Genomic DNA, 24306 nt, shown 5'->3' on the forward strand with positions numbered 1-24306 from the left:
AGTCCTGGAAGAGTTGGATCAGTTAGATTCAGAAAGGGCCCAAGCCATCTCAGGTGGTCAGTCCTGGAGAGAAGAGTGGGTCCTTTTGTTGAAAGGACTAGAGCCCATGGGAGTGAGTTGAGAAGCTGGGGGACAGGATGGGAGGGCCTGGTGCGTGGGGGAGGAATGGCTAATGCTCAAACAGGTATGGGGAGACTCAAGAAAAGGAGAGTCTGGGGGTTAGAGCACAGGGGAGGATCCTGCAAAGGCCGACAAAGAATCCAGAGTCTGGGGTCAAAGTAGGGCTTATGTGTGGTTTGCCTCAGGACTTGAATACCAGTATCCTCAGACCCCAGGTGTGGGTGGATTCTATCCTAAATAAATGGAGGGGCAGGGAGAGGGTAAGGGAAGGAGTATGATGGGGGAAGGATGTGAGGGGACCATAAAGAAGAGGATTGTGGGACGCCTGGGTGGCTCAGCAGTTGGGTGCCTGCCTTTGGCTCAGGGTGTGATCCTAGGGTCCTAGGATCGAGCCCCACATTGGGCTCCCTGCATGGAGCCTGCTTCTGCCTCTCTGTGTGTGTCTCATGAATAAATAAAATCTTTTTTTTTTTTTTTTAAAGGGACTTGTGAGGGTCATGGTAGAGATAACACAGAGTAGAAGCCCCAGGAGAGGCAGTACTGGGCAGGCCTTGGGTGAACACAGCCAAGATGCAGGATGCTGCCTGGACATAGGGGTGATCCACAGAAGCAAACGGGAAGAAAGTATCAGGACTCTGGTTCAAGGAGCAAAAGCCTAATTCAAAGTAGCCGAAGGGAATGGGGGTTGGGAGGATAAAAATGGACTTGGGCAGAGGAATCACTGGCTTTAGCCTTGTGTGTACCCAGGCTCCCACAACTTCAAAATATCTGCGTTGAGTTTGTGCTTCCTTAGGGTAGCTTTAATGCTGAGGCTGCACACAGTGCTCCTGACCACGCCAGGACCTATCATACTTAGGACTTAGATTACCAGGTAGAAAAAGTCTCCAAAACATTTCCACACATTTTGCAGAATGGAGTCTCTCTGACTGGTTCAAGAATCTATCCTGGAAACTCTGCCCTTGGCAGGATGGATTGAAAATATTTCAGGTGCCAACCATGCCTTATAACCACCCTAGAACTTGCCTAAGGCCCACAGGTAGAGTGGGGCTAGAGATTTTAACATCAGGGGCTCTCATGTATGTTGACCAGATAGATACCAGGCAGGCAGAATCAGCAGCTGTCTACACCAGGGCAGGAATCAGAACATTCCTGCAACTGGATGAGGGCATGGTTTCAGAAGAGGTGACTCCCCTTCTGGTGTGTGCAGGGGCGGTGGTGAGGGGAATGGAGGCAGCATCTCAGCCCTTCTGTCCCTTTCAGTTTTAAAATTATCCTTACAAACAATACAATTGGGAATTGAGGTGGAGAGAGGTCCATAAAATCCCAGATTTTAAGTCGCTAGTGGCATGTTCTATCTTTGGCCTGGCCTCCTTTTCTTTTTACTGGTGCTCAAAAGTTTGTCATAAAATTGCCTGTAATTGGGCAGCCCGAGTGGCTCAGTGGCTTAGTGCCACCTTCAGCCTGGGGCGTGATCCTGGAGACCCGGGATCTTACTGCTCCCTGCATGGAGCCTGCTTCTCCCTCTGCCTGTGTCTCTGCCTATCTCTGTGTCTCTCATGAATTTAAAAAATAATAATCTTAAAAAAAATTGCCTGCAATTTCCAGTTTACACAGAACTGTTCGTGTACTCCATGAGTCCATCAAAAGGCTATAAGTATATGCTATGTGATTATCCTCTGTAATTTCTAATACCATATATTATACTTTTTAAGAGTTTGTCTTAACATGGCCTTTATTTCTGGGCCTTCAGCACACTCTATTACTTCATTAGCATCTTGCACTCATTCAGATTCTTTTTTCTAGTGCTAGGCATTGCTTGCCTGAAAATTGCCAGAAGTTCCCAGCATCATGCTTCTCAACCAGGGTTTCCATTTTTGGCCTGGGAGTCAGTCCCATGTCAGCATTTCTCCTCTATATCTGACCTCCATCCCCTTTACAATAAAGACCCCCTGTGTTCCACAATTTCAATTTTAAAAACCTTCAAGCTCTGCTTTTTTTTGTACTTTTTTTTTTTTTTTTAATCTAGTTTTGAAGAGTGCAGTCTCCCAGTGGTTGCCACTCTGGCGTCAGGGTAGCTCTGACAAGTTTTTTCTTGCTGCCCATCAAAGTGTCAGTACATAATCCTTGATTCAGTTTAAGTATTTAGGAAAATAAAGTTTAAAGCATCTTGATGCAGCTCTCCCTGTTACATCACTACTCATTTGCTTCTGGAGCATTTCCAAAACAAGTTTCTACTGGTTCACTGGTTTATTGTCTATGTTCTTCCTTAGAGTTTGAGTTCTTGAATCCTATGACCTTTTTTGGCTTGCTCACCTCTGACTCCTGATCCCTTTGAACAATAAGCACCATGTACATTGTAGGCAGTCAAGAAATGTCTGTTGAACAAATGAATTTTACTGAGCCTCAATAATGCATTCCCTTCTCGAATAGATGAGCCTCAGACATTATCATTAAGGATATATCTAAAAGTTGGTACGAGGGTTCATGAGATCTCATGGCAGGGAGGAATGATACAAAGTGCTGAAAGAAAAGGCTGCCAATCAAGAATTCATCTGTCAAAACTGTCCTTCAAAAACGAAAGAAATTTAAGACATTGAATAAAAGGTAAAGGAGTTGCTTGTTAACAGACCTGCCCTACAAGAAATGCCAAAGGGAGTCCTTCACGCTGAAATGAAAGGACACTCAATCATAATTTGAAGGCATATAAAGAAACAGTAACTACACATAGGTAAATGTAAAAGCCAACGATACACTTTTTGTTTGTAATCCCTCCTATTTCCTACATGACTTAAAAGATAAATGCATAAGAAATTATCAGTCTGTGTTAATGGGCACGTATAAAGCTGTAACTGTGACAGTGATAAGCAGGAATTAGGTAAGAGCTAGGGAGGAGCAGTGTCTCTGTTACTGATTCTAGGTTGGCATCAGTTTGGACTAGATTGTTACAAATTTAGGATGTCAGTTATAATCTGCATGGTAAAGCCATTAAGAAAATATCTTTATAAATATGAACTCCTTCCTCATCCATTAGCTGGATGGCTACATTAATCAGACAACACAGGCTTCAAGTCTAAAACTTACAGGAAACAAATCTATTAATAAAATTCATATACCAATTATATACACACTAAACCAAATTACATGAAATGAACGTTGACAACTATAGAGAGAGTGAGTTCTGCAGGCACAAGTAAAGGTTTCGCTACCCCACTTGCAATAATGGATAGAACATCTGGACAGGAGATTGATGTGGAAAAATAGAAAATAGGCACCTGGGACGCTTAAGTTGGTTAAGTGTCGGATTCTGGATCTCCGCTCAGGTCATGATCTTGAGGTCGTGGGGTTGAGCCCTGAATCAGGCTCCACATTGAGCAAGAAGTCAGCTTAAGGATTTTTTTCTTTACTTCCCCCTGCTCATGCACTGTCTCTCCTCCCACCCCTTCTCTCTCTAAAATAAATCTTTAAAAAAGATTCTTTTGTCCCTTCCTCTGCTCACGCACTCTGTCTTGAAAAATAAAAGTCTATTTAAAGGGATCCCTGAGTGGCGCAGCGGTTTGGCGCCTGCCTTTGGCCCAGGGCGTGATCCTGGAGACCCGGGATCGAGTCCCACGTCAGGCTCCATACCTGGAGCCTGCTTCTCCCTCTGCCTGTGTCTCTGCCTCTCTCTGTCTTTCTGTGTGACTATTATAAATAAATAAAAATTTAAAAAAATCTATTTAAAAAACTAACAAACAAAAAAAAAGCAGATGCAAGTAAACCTAACAGACACAACACTACCAGCAAAGGACACAGAACATTCTCCAGGGTAGACCATACAGTAGACCACAAAGCAAGTATCAAAAAACTAAAAAGCACTGGAGCCCTTGGATCTTCTCTAACCACAATGGAATCCAACTAGAAATTAACAGAAGGAGAGGGAAATAGTATGTAGAAATTAAATCATATATTAGGAACCACTAGTTTCTAGAAAATGGGAGTGAAAATCAAGATGTGTGGGATGCCGTGAAAGGAGTGCTCAGGACACTAAGAGCAATAAACACATTTGAAAAGACAAGAAACCGGGATCCCTGGGTGGCGCAGCGGTTTGGCGCCTGCCTTTGGCCCAGGGCGCGATCCTGGACACCCGGGATCGAATCCCACATCGGGCTCCCGGTGCATGGAGCCTGCTTCTCCCTCTGCCTGTGTCTCTGCCTCTCTCTCTATCTCTCTGTGACTATCATAAATTAAAAAAAAAAAAAAAAAAGAAAGAAACTAAACCCAAAGTGAGCAGAAGGAAGAAAAATAGGAACTGGAGAGGAGGAAAAATGAAACAGTAAAAAAAATGGCACAAAGGGGCACCTGGGTGGCTCAATTGAGCATCCTTCTCTTGATCTCAGCTCAGGTCTTGATCTGAACTGTGAGTGCAGGCCCTGTGCAGGTTTCTATGCTGGACATAGAGCGTACTTCAAAACAAAAGTACAAAAAAAAGCACTGAGGTGGACACTTGATGGGATGAGCACTGGGTGTTGTTCTGTATGTTGGTAAATTGAACACCAATAAAAATTAATTTAAAAAAAAATACAAAAAAAAAAAAAATCAACGGAACCAAGAGTTGGTTCTTTGAAAAAAATCACCACCATTGACAAGGCTTTGGCTAGGTTGACTCAAAAAAGAAGTAATTATACAAAGAGAAGTCAGAGATCACTAGGGATGCTTTCAATCTCTTGTAGACATAGGTGGCAAAAGTGAAGCTCCTCGAAACACAAGGAGAATCTGAACTCATAAACACAGCAGATGCACAGAATAAACCCAAGCACTTCTGTTCCACCAAACCTAAGGTTGCCAAGCTTTGTCTACCAAGAACCAAATAGTAAATATTTTAGGTTTTATTGGCCGCATATGCTCCAAGTCACATAGTTATTTTTTTTACAGTCTTTTATTTTCTTTTTAAAAGGCACACAGTGAGAGAGAGAGAGAGAGGCAGAGACACAGGCAGAGGGAGAAGCAGGCTCCATGCACCAGTATCCCTTTTACAGTCTTTAAAAAAAAAAAAAAATGATTCTTAGCTCTAGACCATACAGAAATTGGGTGACAAGCAATATTTGGGCCATGGACTATAGCTCGCCTGACTGCTGCACTACACCGATGGGTAAGCATGGAAGGAAATTCTAGAGCAGCATTATCCAGCATGGTAGCCACTAGCTATTGGGCTCTTAAAATACTGCCAGGTGGCAAAGTGTAAAATACACACTGGGATTTGCAGATTTTCCAGAACTAAAGTAAAATGGTGATTTCATCTACCTGAGGTAAATGTCTCTTGAAGCAGGTGACTGTGTCTCTCATGTTTACCACTGAATTCCCAGCACCATCGTGAGCAGTTAACACTTGAAGAAAGAAAATTGCTACCAGGGATCCCTGGGTGGCGCAGCGGTTTGGCGCCTGCCTTTGGCCCAGGGCGCGATCCTGGACACCTGGGATCGAATCCCACGTCGGACTCCCGGTGCATGGAGCCTGCTTCTCCCTCTGCCTGTGTCTCTGCCTGTGTCTCTGCCTCTCTCTCTCTCTCTCTCTGTCTGTGTGTGTGTGACTATCATAAATAAAAAATTAAAAAAAGAAAAAAAAAAAGAAAATTGCTACCAGCACTGTCTGCCCCTTAGGGCTGCATTTGTCAGCTACCCTCCACATTCCTTTCGACGACACCTGTGAAGTCCTCCACCCACTGCACACTGGCTGTCACCTGCAGAACTGCATGGAATGAGCCTGTGTTGCTCACAAGATCCTGTAAGTGTAGTGTTCATGTCTAAGGAGCTTGTCACCATTACTCTCAACACAAGACACTGTTGACCTCCAGCAACCACTTTTATACATCTTCTAAGTTTACGGTAATCAACTCTTTAATATTCTCTAATTCATATTTTCACAACCACCTTTTAGAGTCTATAAAGCAGTGAACTTGTTCTAAATCAGATCCAGACCACCATCCTCTTTTACCACTATCCTCTCCATCACTGCCCCCATGGCTGAGGTCTTTAAAAACACATCCAAAATCTTAACACACATTTAAAAAACAGCCACAGCGGGGCACCTAGGTGGCTCAGTCAATTAAGTATCTGCCTTCAGCTCAGATCATAATCCCAGGGCCCTGGGATTGAGCCCCACTTCAGGCTCCGTGCTCAGCGAGGAATCTGCTTCTTCCTCCCCCTGCTCCTGTGGTCTTGCTCACTCTCATTCTCTCTCTCTCTCTCTCTCTCTCTCTCTCTCTCTCTCTCTCCCAACCTCCCTTGAAATTTTTTAATTTTTTTTTTTATTAAAAAATAGGGACACCTGGGTGGCTCAACAGTTGAGCCCCTTCCTTCAGCCCAGGAAATGATCCTAGAGTCCGGGGATCGAGTCCCACATTGGGCTCCCTGCATGGAGCCTGCTTCTCCCTCTGCCTGTGTCTCTGCCTCTCTCTGTGCCTCTCATGAATAAATAAAATCTTTAAAAATTAAAAATTAAAATTAAAAAATAAACAGCCACAGTACCTTTATCATACTCTACAAAACTAGGTGATTAGAATATGACTTCTGTCTGGCAAAAGATAAGGTAGATTGATCCTCCAAATGTCAGCATCTGGCTCTTGTGTCTCATAAGTATTATTCAATCTGAAACATTTCTCCAGTTTGTGTCCTCTCATTTCATGTTTTTTGTTTTGTTTTTCCTGGAGAATTGTCCACATCCCAGTTTTGTCTGATTGTGTTTTCAGTTGACCTGTAACACTGTCCCATATGTCTTCTGAGTTGATGGGTGCTAGAGGCTTGATTACATTCTGATTGATTTTGTCATCAACCCTTTATGGGTAGCGCTCTGTGGACTATTGTAGCACGCTGGGATGCGCCTGTATCTGATTGTCCCACATCAGTAGTGACAATGATAACCTTTTTCCATCAGCCTTTCACCTTAATTTGTCTCCATTAACTAATGCTGCCTAGGCCTGTCGTCTCACTAGGACTTGCAAAATGGCAATATTTCTAATTTTGTTAATCCTCTCCCATCTTTGTTTTTAAATTCACCAGATCACTACTCAGTTTCTTGACCTCCATCCTTCAGTGATCATATTCTTCACTCTTCTTGAGTTCATCGCACAGACGACCCTGTGCTTGGCTATTACTGACATCTTCAGCATCTAGACTCAGTTTTGGGCAGCCTGGATGGCTCAGTGGTTCAGCACTGCCTTCAGTTTAGGGCACAATCCTGGAGACCCAGAATCGAGTCCCACATCAGGCTTCCTGCATGGAGCCTGTTTCTTCCTCTGCCTATGTCTCTGCCTTTCTCTCTGTCTCATGAATAAGTGAATGAAATCTTCAAAAAAAAAAAAAAAAAGACTCTCAGTTTCAAGCATTGTGTTTAGTTTTGTCTTTTCATTCCACCCAGCTACACCCACTGATCAACCACCATTACTTCCCACCTACCCCCCACTTCTGGCAATGCAATTTTCTTCAATTCACAACTTTTCCTCATGAACCCTCCTGTGTAACTCTTAAGAGTACAACAGAAATATAAAGAAAAACGATCACTTACACAAGGTTACAAATCAATCATATCTCAATAGAGCTGGCAGAAAAATAAAAATCAGTTCTCTTGGATGTTATGAAATGATCCACTTCATCTGGTATTACGCTCTTTCTTAGAGTCTCCTTTGTCTGATATTAGCATAGCTGTGGCAGCTTCCCATTACCACTTGCAAGATGTGCCTCTTCCTTTCATTTTAGTCTATTTGTGCCCTAATATTTAAAGTACAATTCTTCAGGGATGCTTGGCCGGCTCAATCAATAGAGCACACAAGTCTTGATCTTGGGGTTGTGAGTTCGAGCCCCATGTTCGGGATAGCGATTTTTTAAAATTAAGAAAATAAAAACTAAAGTATAATTCTTGACGCAATATAGAGGTGAAACCTGCATTTTCTTCCCATGTGGCAATCTGTGTTTTTGCTGGATTAATAGGCACAAGAGGGATCCCTGGGTGGCGCAGCGGTTTGGCGCCTGCCTTTGGCCCAGGGCGCGATCCTGGAGGCCCGGGATCAAATCCCAGGTCGGGCTCCCGGTGCATGGAGCCTGCTTCTCCCTCTGCCTGTGTCTCTGCCTCTCTCTCTCTCTCTCTGTGACTATCATAAATAAATAAATTAAAAAAAAAATAGGCACAAGAAGGCACTTCTTATGCAGGCAATATTTATTCCTTCCTCTGGTTGCTGATTACATTGCTGGTACCTTATGAAAATTCATCTTGCTGCACATTTATGAAGTATGCAATTTTAAACTTTTAAAAGTTTACTTAAAAATTAAACAAGATTAAAGGCATTTGTGTCCACCGGCAATAAATACAGAGCTCTAAACACATCCCACCTTCACACTCCATATAGGCTCAAAGTCTCCCTTGAACCAGAAGATACCTCCAGTGTATGGAGGGATTTCACACAGCATCTGTTTCTTGTGGTTAAGCTAACTCAGCACCAGGGATGTTTTTGTCAAGAGTTTGGGAGCTTGAGGCTGGTGGCTGTTCATCACTGATTTCCAAGCTGTGTCGGATCCCATATCCAAAGTATATGGCAAATCCTAGTAGGGAAATGAGACAAAGTGGTGGAAAAGTAGGCACTCCTCCAACTTAGAAGTGCCCAACAGGCCACCTACTACGGCCTCTGAGACAGTTTTAGAAAAGGTAGTAGGAAGAGGAGTTGTGGCCCAGAAGAAGCCTCTTTTCTTCAGAAAGCCACTTACCAATCACCATCCAGACGCCAAATCGGGCCCAGGTCCCAGAGGTCATCTGCATCATCAAGTAAACATTCGCAAAGATGCTCACCAGTGGGAGCACAGGCAGAGCAGGGACCTGTGGGCAAAATCAGTTAATCCCTGAACACAGCACAGATGTCTGGAAGGGAGATCCCCATGTGGATGGGAAGGAAAACTCCAGTCCTATGCTGTACCTTCAGTGCCTGCTCATATCCCACTGGGTGTTCCCAAAGGAGTGGGTACTGGTAAAGTACCCACTGGTCTAGCTGAGTGTGGATCAGGGAACAGTCTATTGTTTTAGCAACTGACTATTTTCTTCCCTGACCCAGCCCAGAGTGGTAAGACTTCAAAGCATACAGAGTTCATTCACTCAGGGTGGGTCGTCTGGGGGCATAAAGTCACCTACCTTGAAGTGAAGAGGAGTGGGGTTCTGGGGCTGTCTCCAGATGATGAAAGTGAGCCCAATAATGAGCAGCAGCAGCAGCACACACCCTGTGATATACACCGGGTCTCCAGAGAACAGATGGCTGGGCCACTGGGCCAGTATCAGGCACAGGATTGTCAGCAGGAGAGCTGCAAGGGTCAAGTTGGAAGAGAACAGGTCCAACTCCAGAAGATGTTAACAAATATGTCAAGGTCCCGGGTCACACCCCACCTCAAACTACCCCCATTAAGAAGGGGCACCATCTCTCTGAGCCTCCTCCTTGGCTGCCAAAGACACACGGTCCCACCCATCTCACCATAGACAGAAATCCCACTGCTCACCAAGCAGTAAGGCACATCCATAGGCAATGTGGCCAGATTTCAGAGTTGGGGTGGTGTTGACTGGGTTACAGAGACTCCACAGAGCTTGTACGGTTCCTGCTTCAGGTACAGATTTCAAAGAACTTGCTTGAGGTGCAGGCTTTCTCTCAATTATTTCCATCTCTGTTTTCTCGTTCTTGCTTAAATTCTGGTCTGGCTGGTACCTGAAATGAAAGGTATTAAGATAATACCAGCCCCTGTTCACGCAACATCAGGCAGCCTGATCCACCTTTTCCCTCCCTGAGTGCCACAGTTTACTTAGGAGGCAGCATGAAGCAAAGACGATTAGCTCCTCATCAAACCCAATGAGTCCAAGAACCCCCAGTCAGATGCAGTGGAGTCTCACCTGAGAACAAGAACGGAAAAGACCACCAGGGAGTAAGCAAGCAAGGTCCCAATCGACATGAGGTCCACAAGATCACTGAGCTCAAAGAAGAATGCCATGAACGCTAGAATGAGGCACAAACAACGTGGGGGAGGGGGATGAGGAACCACTGGAAATATCCAAGTAAGGGAAATAGATCGAAGGAGTGGGTTTTGTTTCCTCACCTGCAAAAGTTCCAGACACTATGGTGGCCATCATGGGGGTGTGTGTGCGGGGATGAATCCGGGCAAGTCCCCGGAAAAGGAGCCCATCATCTGCCATTGCGTAGATCACTCGAGGCATGGGGAACATGGTGCCCAGGAGGCTGGAGGAGAAAATGAGAAAGTTTGTGAGGAGCAGGGCAGACCCCAACTGGCGTGGGGTCAGGTGGCTCTCCCTCTCATCTCTCAATCCCAAGGGCTGGGATAGGGGACAATCTTCCAGACAGGGAGAAGGCAGACACGGACCTGGATGAAAGAGCACAGAGAGTTCCAGCAGCCACGGCATATCTGGCAGGGGCCCATCCCACATAGAGAAATGCCTGTGGCAAGGGGCTGCCCGGATGAATCTGGTAGTAGGGCATCATGAGGGTGAGTGCCGCTGAGACACCAAAATATGCCAAAAAGCAGATGAAGAGCGAGATTATGATGCTCAAGGGGATGGAACGCTGAGGATCACGGGCTTCTTCTCCTGCAGGATGGGTGGAAGTACCAAGTCAGGAAAACATGGGGGTGAAGGTGCAAAATCCTCTTCCCTCTTACACCTTCAATAGGCTACCCTACCCTCCTATCAACCCTTTGCCCGAGGGCAGCCCAACTGTGCCCAAAGCCCTGATGGGACAGAATGACCATGTTACCTGTAGTGGCAATGCAATCGAAACCAACGAATGCGTAGAAACATGTAGCTGCTCCGTGGAGAATCCCTTCAAAGCCAAAAGGCATAAACCCTCCAGAGCCCAGAGGGCCCAAGCTGCAGTGAGAAGGCACAAGGAAGGACAAGGGTGTGTGTGTTCAGCCATCTCTACTGACAGCTTAGTCAATACCGTATATCCTGGGCTCCATTACCCTCGCTCATCATCTGGATCCACCAGCCCACCATATTCCTCTTTATTCCCCATGGTGTTCCCAGTTGTACACCCCACACACATTACCATACCCAAGAGTGCCCTCCTAACCTAGAAGTGTCATTGGAGGCAGACATGGCCAGTTTGTAGTCCTCTTCAGTGAGCTGCCAATGGTGTAGATCACCCTTAATGAAGCCAGAGAGGATGATGAAGCTAAGAACCAAAACGTTCACACCCGTGAACACCTTGGTAACCAGAGCTGACTCACTAGCTCCCAGAACCAGGAGTCCTGTGGGAAAGATGGAATATGAAATATCCAGAATAACTAAATCCATATGACAGAAAGCAAGACCGATGGTCGCCAGGGGCTGAGGGGAGAGGGGATGGGCAGTGCCTGCTTAGTAGGTATGAGGGTTCCTACTGGGGGAGAAAGACCAATCCTGCAGAGCAGTGGTGACTGGTCCTTTTTGGAGTTTGTTTGTTTGTTTTTAATATTTATTTATTTATGATAGACATAGAGAGAGAGAGGCAGAGATACAGGAGGAGGGAGAAGCAGGCTCCAAGCCAGGAGCTCTACGCGGGACTCGATCCCAGGACTCCAGGATTGTGCCCTGGGCCAAAGGCAGGTGCTAAACCGCTGAGCCACCCAGGGATCCCCCTTTTGGGGTTTGGAACTACATGAAGGTGCACATCTCTGTGTCCTCTAAGATGGCTAATTTCTTATTGTGGTAATCAAGTGATATACATGAGTGCCAAAGCACCGTGTTATACACCTTGGACTTGCACAATGTCGTCCGTCAATTAAATCTCGTAAAGCCAGGAATAATAAAAATGAAGTGGTTAATTTCATGTTGTGTGAATTTCACCTCAATTAAAAAAAAAAACAACAACTTTGGTCTCAGTGCAGAAGAAGAAACCCATCAAAGTAAATGATTCTCAGCTGGGGGGTGACTTTGTTCACCAAGAGACATTTGGTAATGTCTGAAGACATCCTGTCACAGTTTGGGAGTGTAGGTCCCACTGGCAGCTAGTGAGTAGAGGCCAGGGAAGCTGCTCAACATCCAACAATGATTAAAACACACACGCCAGTCATGCACAGGACAGCCCTTCACACCCAAGACTGATCCAGACCAAAATGTCAATAGTGCCCAGGGACAGACCCAGTAGTCTAAGATTTGCCTTCCTGTTTCTCACTGCAGACCCTCCCTCCCAGTGCTGCTCACCATTCCATGCGTAGTTCCCCCTCCACACCCCACTCTTCCTACCCTAGATGATCCTGGCCTCACCAGTGAGCAGCAGCACCAGGCCCAACGCGAACAAGTCCAGGTGTGTGGCCCGCATGTGGGGGGCCTGCAGAGAGAAACTTCCCTGCAGGACCCGAGAGACCTGGTTCCCAGTCAAATCATCGAAGGCAGAGCTCCAGGCCCTGGCCACGCTGGCAGCACCTGTGGGAGTAGTAGGACAAATATTCCCTGACGAACATAAACTGAACTCCTACTATGAACTATGGAATATCTTTTTTGGGAGGGAAAGAAACCAGACGAAATACTTAATCTCTAAGAGTTTCCTTTCATGGGGTGGGGAAAGCAGATACAGGTGATTCATAAAATAGGTCAACTAATTAATACAGTAAGAAAGAGATGGAGGCAAGAATAAAGAGAGGCTGGGGAACAGGGGATGAGCCTTGCCAAACCTGTCTCCCTCTCTCCCACCTGAGCTCTGCCTCCCCACGTCCTAGAGTCCGCATTCTTCCCCAGTTTCATTGTTCTAGGAAAGCAGGATGGAACTGAATAGAGGAAGTTTGGGGGTTTTCCTGCACTATTACCCACCTACCCCCGACAAGGTGGATGACAAAGTGCTCAGGATGGAGGGTGAAGCCCCAGCACCTCTCCTCTCTGAGCCCCCGGCTCAAACCTTGAGTCTCTGGCTCCCCACACCGTCCCCGCCATCTCACCAATGACATAAGAGAGTATGAGGTTCCAGCCAGTGATGAAAGCACACAATTGTCCCACTGTGACATAGCTGTAGAGATACGCAGAACCGGAGCCTGGCACGCGGGCCCCAAACTCTGCATAGCAGAGCCCGGACAGCACAGAAGACAGGGCTGCCACCAAGAAACAGATGATGATCGCCGGCCCAGCTTTGTCCTTGGCCACTTCGCCAGCCAGGATGTACACACCTGCTCCCAGGGTGCTGCCCACACCTAAGGCCACCAGATCTAGGGTGTTCAGGCACCGGGCCAAGTGACTCTCAGCCCCCTGCTTTGGCCCCAGGGGCCGCCTGCGCAACAGCTTCTGACCAAACTGGCAAACATGCTGACACAGCATCCTCAGTGGAGCTGAGTGGAGGACGCCAAGATCTGCAGAGAGAACAAGAGAAAGCTGTCAAGAACACCCATTGCCCGTGGCCTTGGGGGTCATCAGACAGAAGACCAATCCTGCAGAGCACTGGTGACAGGACATCCTGGGCAAGTCACTCATCTCTGCGCTTCCATTTCCTCAAATGAGAGTAAGACTTTTAATACATTTCAAAGTTACCAGAAAACTTTAATACATACCAAAGTTACTTGAAAAGAAGCAAGCAAAAGCTTCCAGGACAGTGCCTGGTACTCGGTAAAGCTTGCCCCTATTCGCTGAGGGGACAAGAGCCCTGACTCCTGAAGCCAGAACATCCAGGTTCTCACATCAGCCATCTGATTTCACACAAGCCACCTGCCACTCTTTGGCCTGCCATCCATAAAACAGGGGAAATCATCATCGTCATTACTCCCTCTCTCCTGTGTTAGGTGTGAAGCGACGCTTGCTTTGCCAGGCTTGGCGATCAGAGAGCTCACACTCCACACATTTCTACACCAAGGATCCTGCAACCTGTAGCTTTGACTCATTCGCCTGCAGAGCAAAATGGAATTGGAATTTTGAGCTGGGGCAGAATGAGACGGAATTTGCAGGGAGGGAGACTAGCCTGGCTTGGGCAGAGCAGGAAACCAGAATGACCTCCCAGTTGCCTGGAGGGAGGTAGGACCTCTCCGAAGCAGAAAGACAGGCCTGCTTCTGCCTGCCTCTCTGGGGACACAGAAGGTCTCCCCACCTGCAGAGCAAAGCTGAACCAGTCAACACCCAGTATTGTCTGGGACTTCTGCCACTGATTATCCAAAGTACCAGTTTAGTGTTTTGGTCAAGAGCAAGGATTCAAGAGCCAGGAACCAGGCCAGAAGAATCCTGGCACCATGTCTACCTGGGTGCCACTGAGTGGCCACCTACTTCTTTTCCTAATGCTGTAGATGAGCCTTCATGCACCACTACTAGGAACATAAGATGGTCCAGCTGCTGTGGATAAGGTGTAGTTCCTCAAAAAATTAAAAATGGGACCACCCCATGATCCAGCAATTCCACTTCCAGGTATATATAGCCAAAAGAATTGAAAGTATGGTCTCAAAGAGCTAATGGTACACCCCCAAACATAGCATCATTCACAACAACCAAAAGGTAGAAGCAACCCATGAGGAAGGGATAAACAATGTGGTGTATACACATAAAGAATTTTTTTTAACTTTTTTTTGATTCAAGATCTATGCCTAACATGCTTGAACTGACAACCCTGAGCTCAAGAGTTGCATATACTCTACAGACTAGCGCCCTCATAGAAATATTGTCCAGCCTTTAAAAGACAGGAAATTCTGGTGCATGCTACAAAATGGATGCATCTTGAGAACATCATGGTAATTGAAATAAGCCAATCACAAAAAAGACAGATGCAAAATGCCACTTCTATGACTGAGAGTCATCCATTCAACTCATGGTGCCAGAAAGTAGAATGGTGGTTGCCACGGGCTAGAGGGAGTGGGGCTAGGAGTTGTTTAATGGTTATAGAGTTTCATTTCGCAAGATGAAGAGTCCTGGAGATTGGTTGCACAATGTACACTGAAAAAATGGTTTAAGGCGATAAATTTTATGTGTATTTTACCACCGTTTCTTTAAAATGCTGCTGATGGTATAAATACAGGCAGCCTCATTGCGTTGCTGGGTGTACCAAACGAATGACCAAATGTGAGGCTAAAATCACAAACCCCCTGGAAGGTTTAATTTCTAATACTATTTGAACATAAGTCAAAGAAAGGAAGTCTTAGAGCCTCTGGACACTTATCCAGCTACCTCCACCCCCACCCCTTGCACACACAGCTCCCAGCAACCGGGTTCTTCCATCGTCCACCCGCAGCCTGGCCAAGCAACTGCACACTTGGGTTGCAGGCCTCTTTAGGAGTTTCTGAACTGTGCGCCCAGTCTCCTACGGAAGAGGGGTTACCCAAAGCTTACCAGGTGGTGGGAGCAGCCCCTGGAGCACTGAATCAGTCAGCAAAGCTGAGTTAAGCTGAGTTGGGCTGGAGCTTATCTAGCTCTAAAACCAAAGCTGGGAGTCCACAGGCACCAAAGACAACTCATTCCTGTAGGTGGGTGGGGCTGGGCGGGGCAGGGTGTTTCTGCAGCAATGCTGTCAGACAGGGCCACTCCCGCAGTTCTGCTCAAAGCAGAGTTTTTTTTTTTTTTTTAATTTTTATTTATTTATGATAGAGAGAGAAAGAGAGGCAGAGACACAGGCAGAGGGAGAAGCAGGTTCCATGCACCGGGAGCCTGATGTGGGATTCGATCCTGGGTCTCCAGGATCGCGCCCTGGGCCAAAGGCAGGCGCCAAACCGCTGCGCCACCCAGGGATCCCTCAAAGCAGAGTTTTAAGATGTTTTTGTTCAATTGTGGTCAAATACGTGTAACATAAAAATTCCCATATTAACCAGTTTTAAGTGTATGGTTCAGTCGTGTTAAGTACATTCATATTTTATCACCACCCTCGTCTCCAGAACTCTTCATCTTACAAAGCTGAAACTCTGTCCCATTAAGCAACAATTCATACTCCCCACCTCCAGCCCCTGGCAGTTACCATTCAACTTATTCAAGTTTCTGTCTCTGTAAATTTGATTTTTTTTTTTTTTAAGATTTTATTTATTTATTCATGAGAGACACACACAGAGAATGAGGCAGAGACACAGGCAGAGGGAGAAGCAGGCTCCATGCAGGGAGCCCGATGCGGGAATCCATCCCAGGTCTCCAGGATCAGGCCCCGGGGCTGACGGCGGCGCTAAACCGCTGAGCCACACAGGCTGCCCCTAAATTTGATCTTTAGATACTTCATAGAAGTGGAATCATACAATAATTGTCCTTTTGTGGCTGGCTTATTTCCCTTAGTATAATGTCCTCAAGGCTCATGCATGTTTTACCATGTGTTTAGAATTCCCCTCCTTTTGATGCTGTGTAACACGTATACCCTTGTATGTGTACACCGTATCTTGCTTATCCATTCATTGGTCAATGGCACTTGAGGAGCATCCATGTTTTAGCTATTGTCAGTAATGCTACTATGAATACAAGTGTACAAATATCTTTTCCAGACCCTGCTTTCGATTCTATAGGATATGTAACCAGAGGTGGAATTCCTGGGTCATAGTCTTGGGGAGCAAGAATCCATGTTACCTTCAAGGGTCCTTCTAGCTAGACTAAGAATCCACGTGACATGAGACACATTAACAGGACAAAATCAAATTTAATAGCGTAGATCTGGGGAATCCACACACACTTGGAAATTGCAAAGACAGACAAAACAAAGTGTACATGTCAACCTGAGTCTGAGACTTCAGAGGGAAGGGATATATATAGTTCACAGGGCATTAAGAAGAGCAGATGTTGGGGAGCCTGGGTGGCTCAGTGGGTTGGACGCATGCCTTCAGCTCAGGTCATGATCCCAGCGTCCTGGGATCGAGCCCCGCATCAGCAGGCTCCTTGCTCAGTGGGGAATCTGCTTCTCCTTCTCCCTCTGCCCCTCCACCCCACTCATGCTGTCTCTATCACTCTCTGACAAATAAAATCTTTAAAAAAGAAGGAGGGCAGATGTTTTGGGGCATCTGGGTGGCTCAGTTGGTTAAGTGCCTGACTCTTGATATTGGCTTAGGTCATGATCTCAGGGTCACGAGATGGAGCCCCGCATCGGGCCCCACCCTGAGCAGGGAGTCTGCTTAAGATTCTGTCTCTCTCTGCCTCTACCCCTGTTCCTGTGTGCTCCTTCTCTCCCCACGTCCCCCCAAAACAAAGAACTGCTGAAAAGCGGATGTTTGGTAACTCGATGTGTGCCTTGCCATCCAGATGGGTCATTCAGATAAAATTTATCTTTGCTAATAACCCTTATTCTGGAAAGACCCTCCAATTTAGATTCTTCTATGTAGTTAAGGGAGGGGGAAAGTTTCTCTTGAGCCCTCAGGGTCTCAACTGCCTTCAGCTTAAAATAATCTATATGCCAATATGGCACATTTCAGGGGGTGGGGTTATCCTGTACCCCTTCAATATATTTCTAAGATGTTTAAATGCTTGAATCCACTTGATCATCAAGAATTCAGAGAAGTAGGGGCTGTATAACATAGGACCCCACTCCCAACCCTCCTCCCTCCCAGTCTTCTTAGGCTCCATGACTGTCCAGTCTGTCCATGCCTGGACACTCAAGTGCAGGGGACCCCCAAGCCGAGCTGGGCCCCAATCAGAAGAAGGGGAGCTCTGATGTTCGTTAATTCACAGAGTGAAAGCATTTAACAAGCATTGTGCATGCACCCAGCCTAGCCCATCAGGACAGGAAAAGACAGATGAGTGTGACTTGATCCTGTTCTTCAAAGAAGCTCAGTTTGCTGGCACAGCAGAGCACGCAGGCCGAGAGAGGTAATGTGAGACTAGATATAAGCAGCACTACTCCTTCACAGGAGGGACCCGGGCACGGGAAGGGACATGGCACAGCTGAGGCCGCTGGTGAAGGACTGACCAGATTACTACATGCATCAAATCCCCAACATGTTGAAACACTGTGTATAAGCCACCAAAATGTGATTTAAATTCAGTAACTCTTCCACAACTTTCACTAACCACACAAGTGGAGGGAAAGTGGCTTAAACTGCTGTGGAGAGTTGTAATTGGTTGTGTGGAAACCAACTCAGAACGCAGGGTTGAAAATTATTTTAAAAGGAGGACATGTGAGACTCAGCTCATGTAGAAAGAAGCCTTCTTGACACTTCCCTTATCTGACTCAAAGCAGAATATATTCTACAGTATAAGGCTATGATAAACTCTCTCTTCAGGGAAGAGTTGCTCCCAAGAAGGAAAGTAATAAATTTATTACCAGAATTCCCTGAAGATCAAACGACCACTCAAACCTGCATAGGCAAACACTATCACAAAGGTGTTTTGTTTTTGTTTTTTTTTTTATTCATGAGAGACACAGCAAGAGAGAGAGAGAGGCAGAGGCAGAGACACAGGCCGAGGGAGGGAGAAGCAGGCTCCCCACAAGGAGCCTGATGTGGAACTCCATCCCGGATCTCAGATCTCGGATCTCGGGATCATGCCCCGGGCCAAAGGCAGATACTTAATCACTGAGCCACCCAGGCATCCCTATCACAAAGATCCTTATCTCCTGTTGTTCTTCCCATAAAAACCTTTTCTCCCTACTCCCTTCCTCTACTAAGCTAGGCTTATAAGCCTCTAACTTAACCATTTAGCAAGGTAACTACTTTTTGTTAGCTCCCATCTACTCTTTATTTCTCCTGTTAATCTTTTAGTCTATTTTGCAGGACGCTCCTTACAGAACCTAAGAGGATAGACAAAAAGCTTTTCTACCTGACAGTAGCAAGGCGTAAAATGCTTCAACAATATAGCTCATCAACAGACATATATTCAGAGGCGCCTGGGTGGCTCAGATGGTTAAGCATCTGCCTTTGGCTCAAGTCATGGTCTCTAGGTCCCAAGTCTCTAGGTCCTGGGATCAAGTCCTGTGTTGGGCTCCCTGCTCAGCCAGGAATCTGCTTCTCCCTCTCCCTCTGCCTCTCTCCCTGCTTGCACTCTCTCAAGTGAATAAACAAAAAATATTTTTTAAAAAATAAACATATATATCCGTCAAGATTTGGTATGGAAGTAGACACCTGGGTGGCTCAGTGGTTGAGCATCTGTCTTCAGCTCAGGTCATGATCCCAGAGTCTTGGAATCGAGACCCTCATCGGGCTCCCTGCAAGGAGCCTGCTTCTTTCTCTGCCTGTGTCTCTGCCTCTCTCTGAGTATCTTTCATGAATAAATAAAATCTTTTAAAAATTTGGTATGGAAATATATAGAATATCTGTTCTGGATGTGGAGAGTTCTCAAACTATAGAAACACAATCATGAAACCCTCTTTCATTGGATAAGAAAAAGAAAGTCACCGGATTAAGAGTGTCAAAGCAGTATATAGTAATTTGGGAGAGAGAGAGAAAGAAAAAAAAAAACAAAAGACCTCATACTTGATTAATCATCTAGCAGGAAAGTATTGATTTTAGCTGGGAAAAGGTAACTTTTCTTTTTTTATTTTTTTTTATTTTTTTTTTTAAAGGTAAACTTTTCTGCATATGGTACCACTGGGTAAAATTGTTATCCTAGTACAAGATCCAAAGATGCTTCCTACTACTTAAAACTGCTGAGCAATGAGGATCAGCTTGGATAAAGATCAGGGAAGTGGCTATAAGAGTGTGCTTTTTATCACAAGAGCAGAGCCAGACCTTTCATGTATATACAAAAGAAAGGTTTATGATATTCAGGACACCTGTGAAAGTATGTGGTACAGAAAAAAGATATTTTAGATTACTGTAGGCTTTCCCTGGTGTGTTCCATGGAAGTGGTTTTGAATGGTTTTGGACTAATTATACACACCTCCCTAATTTAGAAAAGCTTGGCACCCGTTGTCTACAATTCCCATTTAATTCCTGAAATCTGGGTGGGGGTGAATGGGTGATGGGCACTGAGGGGGGCACTTGACCGGATGAGCACTGGGTGTTATTCTGTATGTTGGCAAATTGAACACCAATAAAAAATAAATTTATTACTAAAAAAAATAATTCCTGAAATCCTCTTATTTTTTTTAAAGACATTTTATTTCATTTTATTTTATTTTTGATAGTCACAGAGAGAGAGAGAGAGAGAGAGAGGCAGAGACACAGGCAGAGGGAGAAGCAGGCTCCATGCACCGGGAGCCCGACGTGGGATTCGATCCCGGGTCTCCAGGATCGCGCCCTGGGCCAAAGGCAGGCACCAAACCGCTGCGCCACCCAGGGATCCCCCTGAAATCCTCTTAAATACCTAGTGGTTGGTTTCAGGCAATTTTTGTTCTTTTTATTGAGCTATAACTTACACATAACATGGTGTGAATTTAAGGTGTACAATTTCAGGTGTTGACTTGATACTTTTATATACCACCAGAATATTGAATTCTTTATCAGGGGGGATCACAGAATTCTGCGCCCCGGAGCTCAGACCCTGGAGAATTCTCATTTTCTCTTTATGTTGGCATGTTTCCTTGATTTTTCATGTTCCTTGTAGCTTTGCGCTGGTGCTTTGGCATCTGAATTCGCAGACACTGTGCCCGTTACCTTCGGGTGGGGGGTTCTGTTCCAAGGCTCTATTACAGTCTGGGGTCTTCTGTCTCTTTGGGGATGCACCCGCCCCACTCTTCTTGCAGAGTTCCTTTTTTTTTTTTAATTTATTTATTTTTTTTTTATTTATGATAGTCACACACAGAGAGAGAGAGAGAGACAGGCAGAGGGAGGAGCAGGCTCCATGCACCGGGAGCCCGACGTGGGATTCGATCCCGGGTCTCCAGGATCGCGCCCTGGGCCAAAGGCAGGCGCCAAACCGCTGCGCCACCCAGGGATCCCTCTTGCAGGGTTCCTAAGCTTTGTCGGGGTCCTTGCGCCTCAGCAGGCGGGCTGCTGGAAGGCGCTCCCTCGCGGTCGGGAAGGTGGCGCCGCGGCTCCGGGTCTGCGGGACCGGCCTCGGCGCGCACACAGGTGCGCGGAGCTGGGAGGTTTGGGGCTGGCGCCAGGCTTCCGGGGCTCCCTAGGAGCTCTCGCTCCAGCGCCCCTGCAGTCCGGTCGGGGAGGTCCACGGCGCGCCGCGTGCCGCTCGGGAGAACTGTCCCCGCCCCCAGCGACGTCCTGCGCTCCCGGCCCCCGGCCCCCGGGCCTCCCGCCGTCCTCCCCCGCGCGCCCCAGCGCTGCTGCCGCCTCCCTCCAGGAAGGCTGCGCTGAAGAAGATCCTCCCCCGCGGCGAGACTCGGCCCAGCTCTGCGCTGCCCCGGGCCCCCCAAGATTCGCCGGCCCCGCAGGTGCGCGTCTCCTGATGCGCAGGTGTGCGAGCCTCCTGCCGGCCTCGGCCTGGCGCGGCGTGGATCCCCAGCACCCAGAGGCGCCTTGGTTCCCCGGGCGGTGTCTAACTCGTTGTGAAAGGGGGATGAAAGGGAGGCATTGCCGGGATGCCAATGTCGCCCCTTCTTACCTCCTTTATTTCTGTCCAAGTCTTTTGCTCATTCTTGGGCTGAATTGTCTTTTTTTCGTATTAATTTTTAAGTTCATGATATGCCGTTGCCTGTTCTCTTTTCTCACACCGTGGATCGCCTTTCCCCCTTCTCAATGGCATTTTAAGAGCAGAAGTCCTTAATTTTAATATAGTCTGATTTATGTATCTTCACTGCAAAAAAAAAAAAAAATGGTTATGTCCTTTTCAGTAAATCCTAGCTTACTCCCAAATCATCAAAATGTTCTTGTATGTTGTCTTCTAAAAACATACTGTTCAGCCTTCTGACTTTAGGATCGTAAATCATTCATATTGGATTTTTGTGTATGGAGAAAGATATGGTCAAGATCCGTTTATTATGCCATAACATGTGGCAATGGGTGATTTCATTTGTTCTGCTGATCTGATTTTTAAAGGATATATAGAGATTCAGATTTAGTTGCCTAGAGAATGTCTTAAATAGTCTTAACACAAATCCTTAATTTTATTTTTTTAATATATTTTTTTAAATTTTTATTTATTTATGATAGTCACACACAAAGAGAGAGAGAGAGAGGCAGAGACACAGGCAGAGGGAGAAGCAGGCTCCATGCACCGGGAGCCCGACGTGGGATTCGATCCCGGGTCTCCAGGATCGCGCCCTGGCCAAAGGCAGGCGCCAAACCGCTGCGCCACCCAGGGATCCCACAAATCCTTAATTTTAATATAATGTTTCAATCTTTTCCTTTGTGGTTAATATTTTTTCCTTCTGCTTAAAGAGATGTTTTCCTAGTCCTGAAGTCAGGAAGTTTCGGGTTTTTGTTAAGATTTTATTTATTCATGAGAGACACACAGAGAGAGGCAGAGATACAGCCAGAGGGAGAAGCAGGCTCCCTGTAAGGAGCCCAATGTGGGACTCGATCCCAGGACCGTAGGTTCACCACCTGAGCCAAAGGCAGACACTCAACCACTGAGCCACCCAGGTGTTCCAGGAAGTTCTTCCGTAAGCTTTAGTATCCTGCCTTTCACATTTAAGTCTACAAGCAACTAGAATTAATTTTGTGTATAGGGTGAGGTAGAGGTCAAGTATCTTTTTTCTGCTTATGGATATTCCATTGTTCCAGCACCACTTACTGGAGTGTCCTTCCCCATTCCAGCAGTGTTTTTCAAACTGCACACCATGACAAATTAGTGCATTGTGAAATTAGTGTGTTTGTTATATTCAGTTTTTTTTTTTTTAATTAGAAACATCAAAGAGTAGATCAGAAACATCAAAGTGCAATTGTACAAGTGTTTGGTCATCCATATGTTTGTGTACTGGGTCATGTTGGAAAATATATTTGTTTTATGAGACCCAGGTAAAAGAATCTGACAGCCAATGATATACATGCTGACCTGTGCTGTGTTCTGTGCTCCTGTGGAATCTGTTCGACCCAGGTGTTTCCAACTACCAACATGCTTTCTTGAGTACAGAACCTGTCCCCATGATGGGTCTATCGAATCCACTCTTGACCCCATCCCAGGGATTTCCTTAGGGTCTCCAAGGCCCCAAAACCTTTAGGACAATCCCTAAGGACCCCAGAATCCAGATCACATTCAGAGTTCTCTAAGATGGTTCCTGCTGACCCAACCACAGGGCCCTTGCTGAACACCACAGAAGAGCCTCTGGATTCATTTTTCTTTCTTTCCATTCTCCTGCAGTGCTCCTGATCTTTCCTCTTTCTTGCAATCTCTCTTCACTTCTACTTCATGTCTCTTTTGCTCCTTATGGAAATACTGAGCTAAGGACAAGTGTGGAGGGATCCTCTTCCTCTCATCTGGGATGAAGAGCTGTGAACCAAATGTCGGTGCCCCACAGTAGCTACCTCCTGAAGGATGAGGAAGACTCCCCAGGTGCAGCTCAGCCTCTGCACATTCTCCAGTCCTGGTCTAAGAGGGGAGGACTCCATCCAGATAATGGAGGATGGGCATAAAAGCTGCCACAGGAAGAACAGCAGGAAGTACCTGGATGGTAAGTGAACGCCAATATGACCAAGACCAAGGCAAATGTTTCCCCCACACAGTCTACACCTCCTGCCCCAGAAATATTCACCCCTCCCCACTGCACATTCTGTTCCACCTGCCACACATGTCATGTCCACCTCCACTTCTGTGGACACTGCTGTTTTGTGGCCACAGGATCCCTGCAGGCCAGCCTGGGAACTACCAGACCTCGCGTTTGGTTCCTAGTTCCATGGTATGTAACACTCCAGCCCTGGCTTGCCTTTTTTTTTTTTTTTTTTTTTAGTTATTAATATTTTCTTTTAGCCCTGGCATTTTGAAATCCTATCTACCCACTGATTTGCAATCTGGCTCATGAACTGAATTATCTTCAATCAGAACAGGAATTGCCATAGATAGGTTTTCTTGAACTGACTTGCAGAAGGATTCAGGGACAGACTTGGGGTCACTGGTGGGACTTCTGTTATTTCTGTATGAACAGTTCTTGTCTTCACCAGATACCTGTCAATGGACTCCTGATGCACCGAATCTTTCCCCAGAGGAATTACTTTAAATGTAGTGTAAAAATTCAGAGGCAGTATGAACAACTGGGAAGAAAGAGTTATAAAAGCAATTGCACCCACCCATTTCTTTATATTTTCCCGTCTCTGAGTCTTTTGTACTCTGGTGATTTTATCCATAACTGATTCATTTTTGTTGTGGGTTTTTTTTTTCTTTAAGGGAGATGGAGATCTTTCACTTCTGTTTCTTGCATCTCTCCCTCATCCTGTTTATCAGAATGATACTGCCTTAATCTGGATTCCCCAAATCAGAGCCTGATGCATGCACTTGAGT

At 46.1% G+C, this 24306-nt stretch overlaps 1 protein-coding gene across 1 annotated transcript; it reads right to left on the reverse strand.

Annotated features, from left to right (window-relative positions):
• Positions 1–8571: 8571 nt before the first annotated feature.
• Positions 8572–13458, reverse strand: LOC121478651 (cationic amino acid transporter 3-like). Its single transcript, XM_041733796.1, has 11 exons — positions 13050–13458; positions 12382–12540; positions 11207–11384; positions 10889–11001; positions 10500–10722; positions 10218–10357; positions 10015–10117; positions 9630–9832; positions 9271–9437; positions 8853–8961; positions 8572–8690 (listed from the first exon to the last, which is right to left on the reverse strand). The coding sequence occupies exons 1-11, from the start codon at positions 13420–13422 to the stop codon at positions 8572–8574; spliced, it is 1887 nt and encodes a 628-aa protein (XP_041589730.1). The 5' UTR covers positions 13423–13458.
• Between the last annotated feature and the right edge of the window lie 10848 nt (positions 13459–24306).

The sequence above is a fragment of the Vulpes lagopus genome, chromosome 2 (genome assembly GCF_018345385.1).
Source record: "Vulpes lagopus strain Blue_001 chromosome 2, ASM1834538v1, whole genome shotgun sequence".
In the NCBI taxonomy this organism is placed as follows: Eukaryota; Metazoa; Chordata; class Mammalia; order Carnivora; family Canidae; genus Vulpes; species Vulpes lagopus.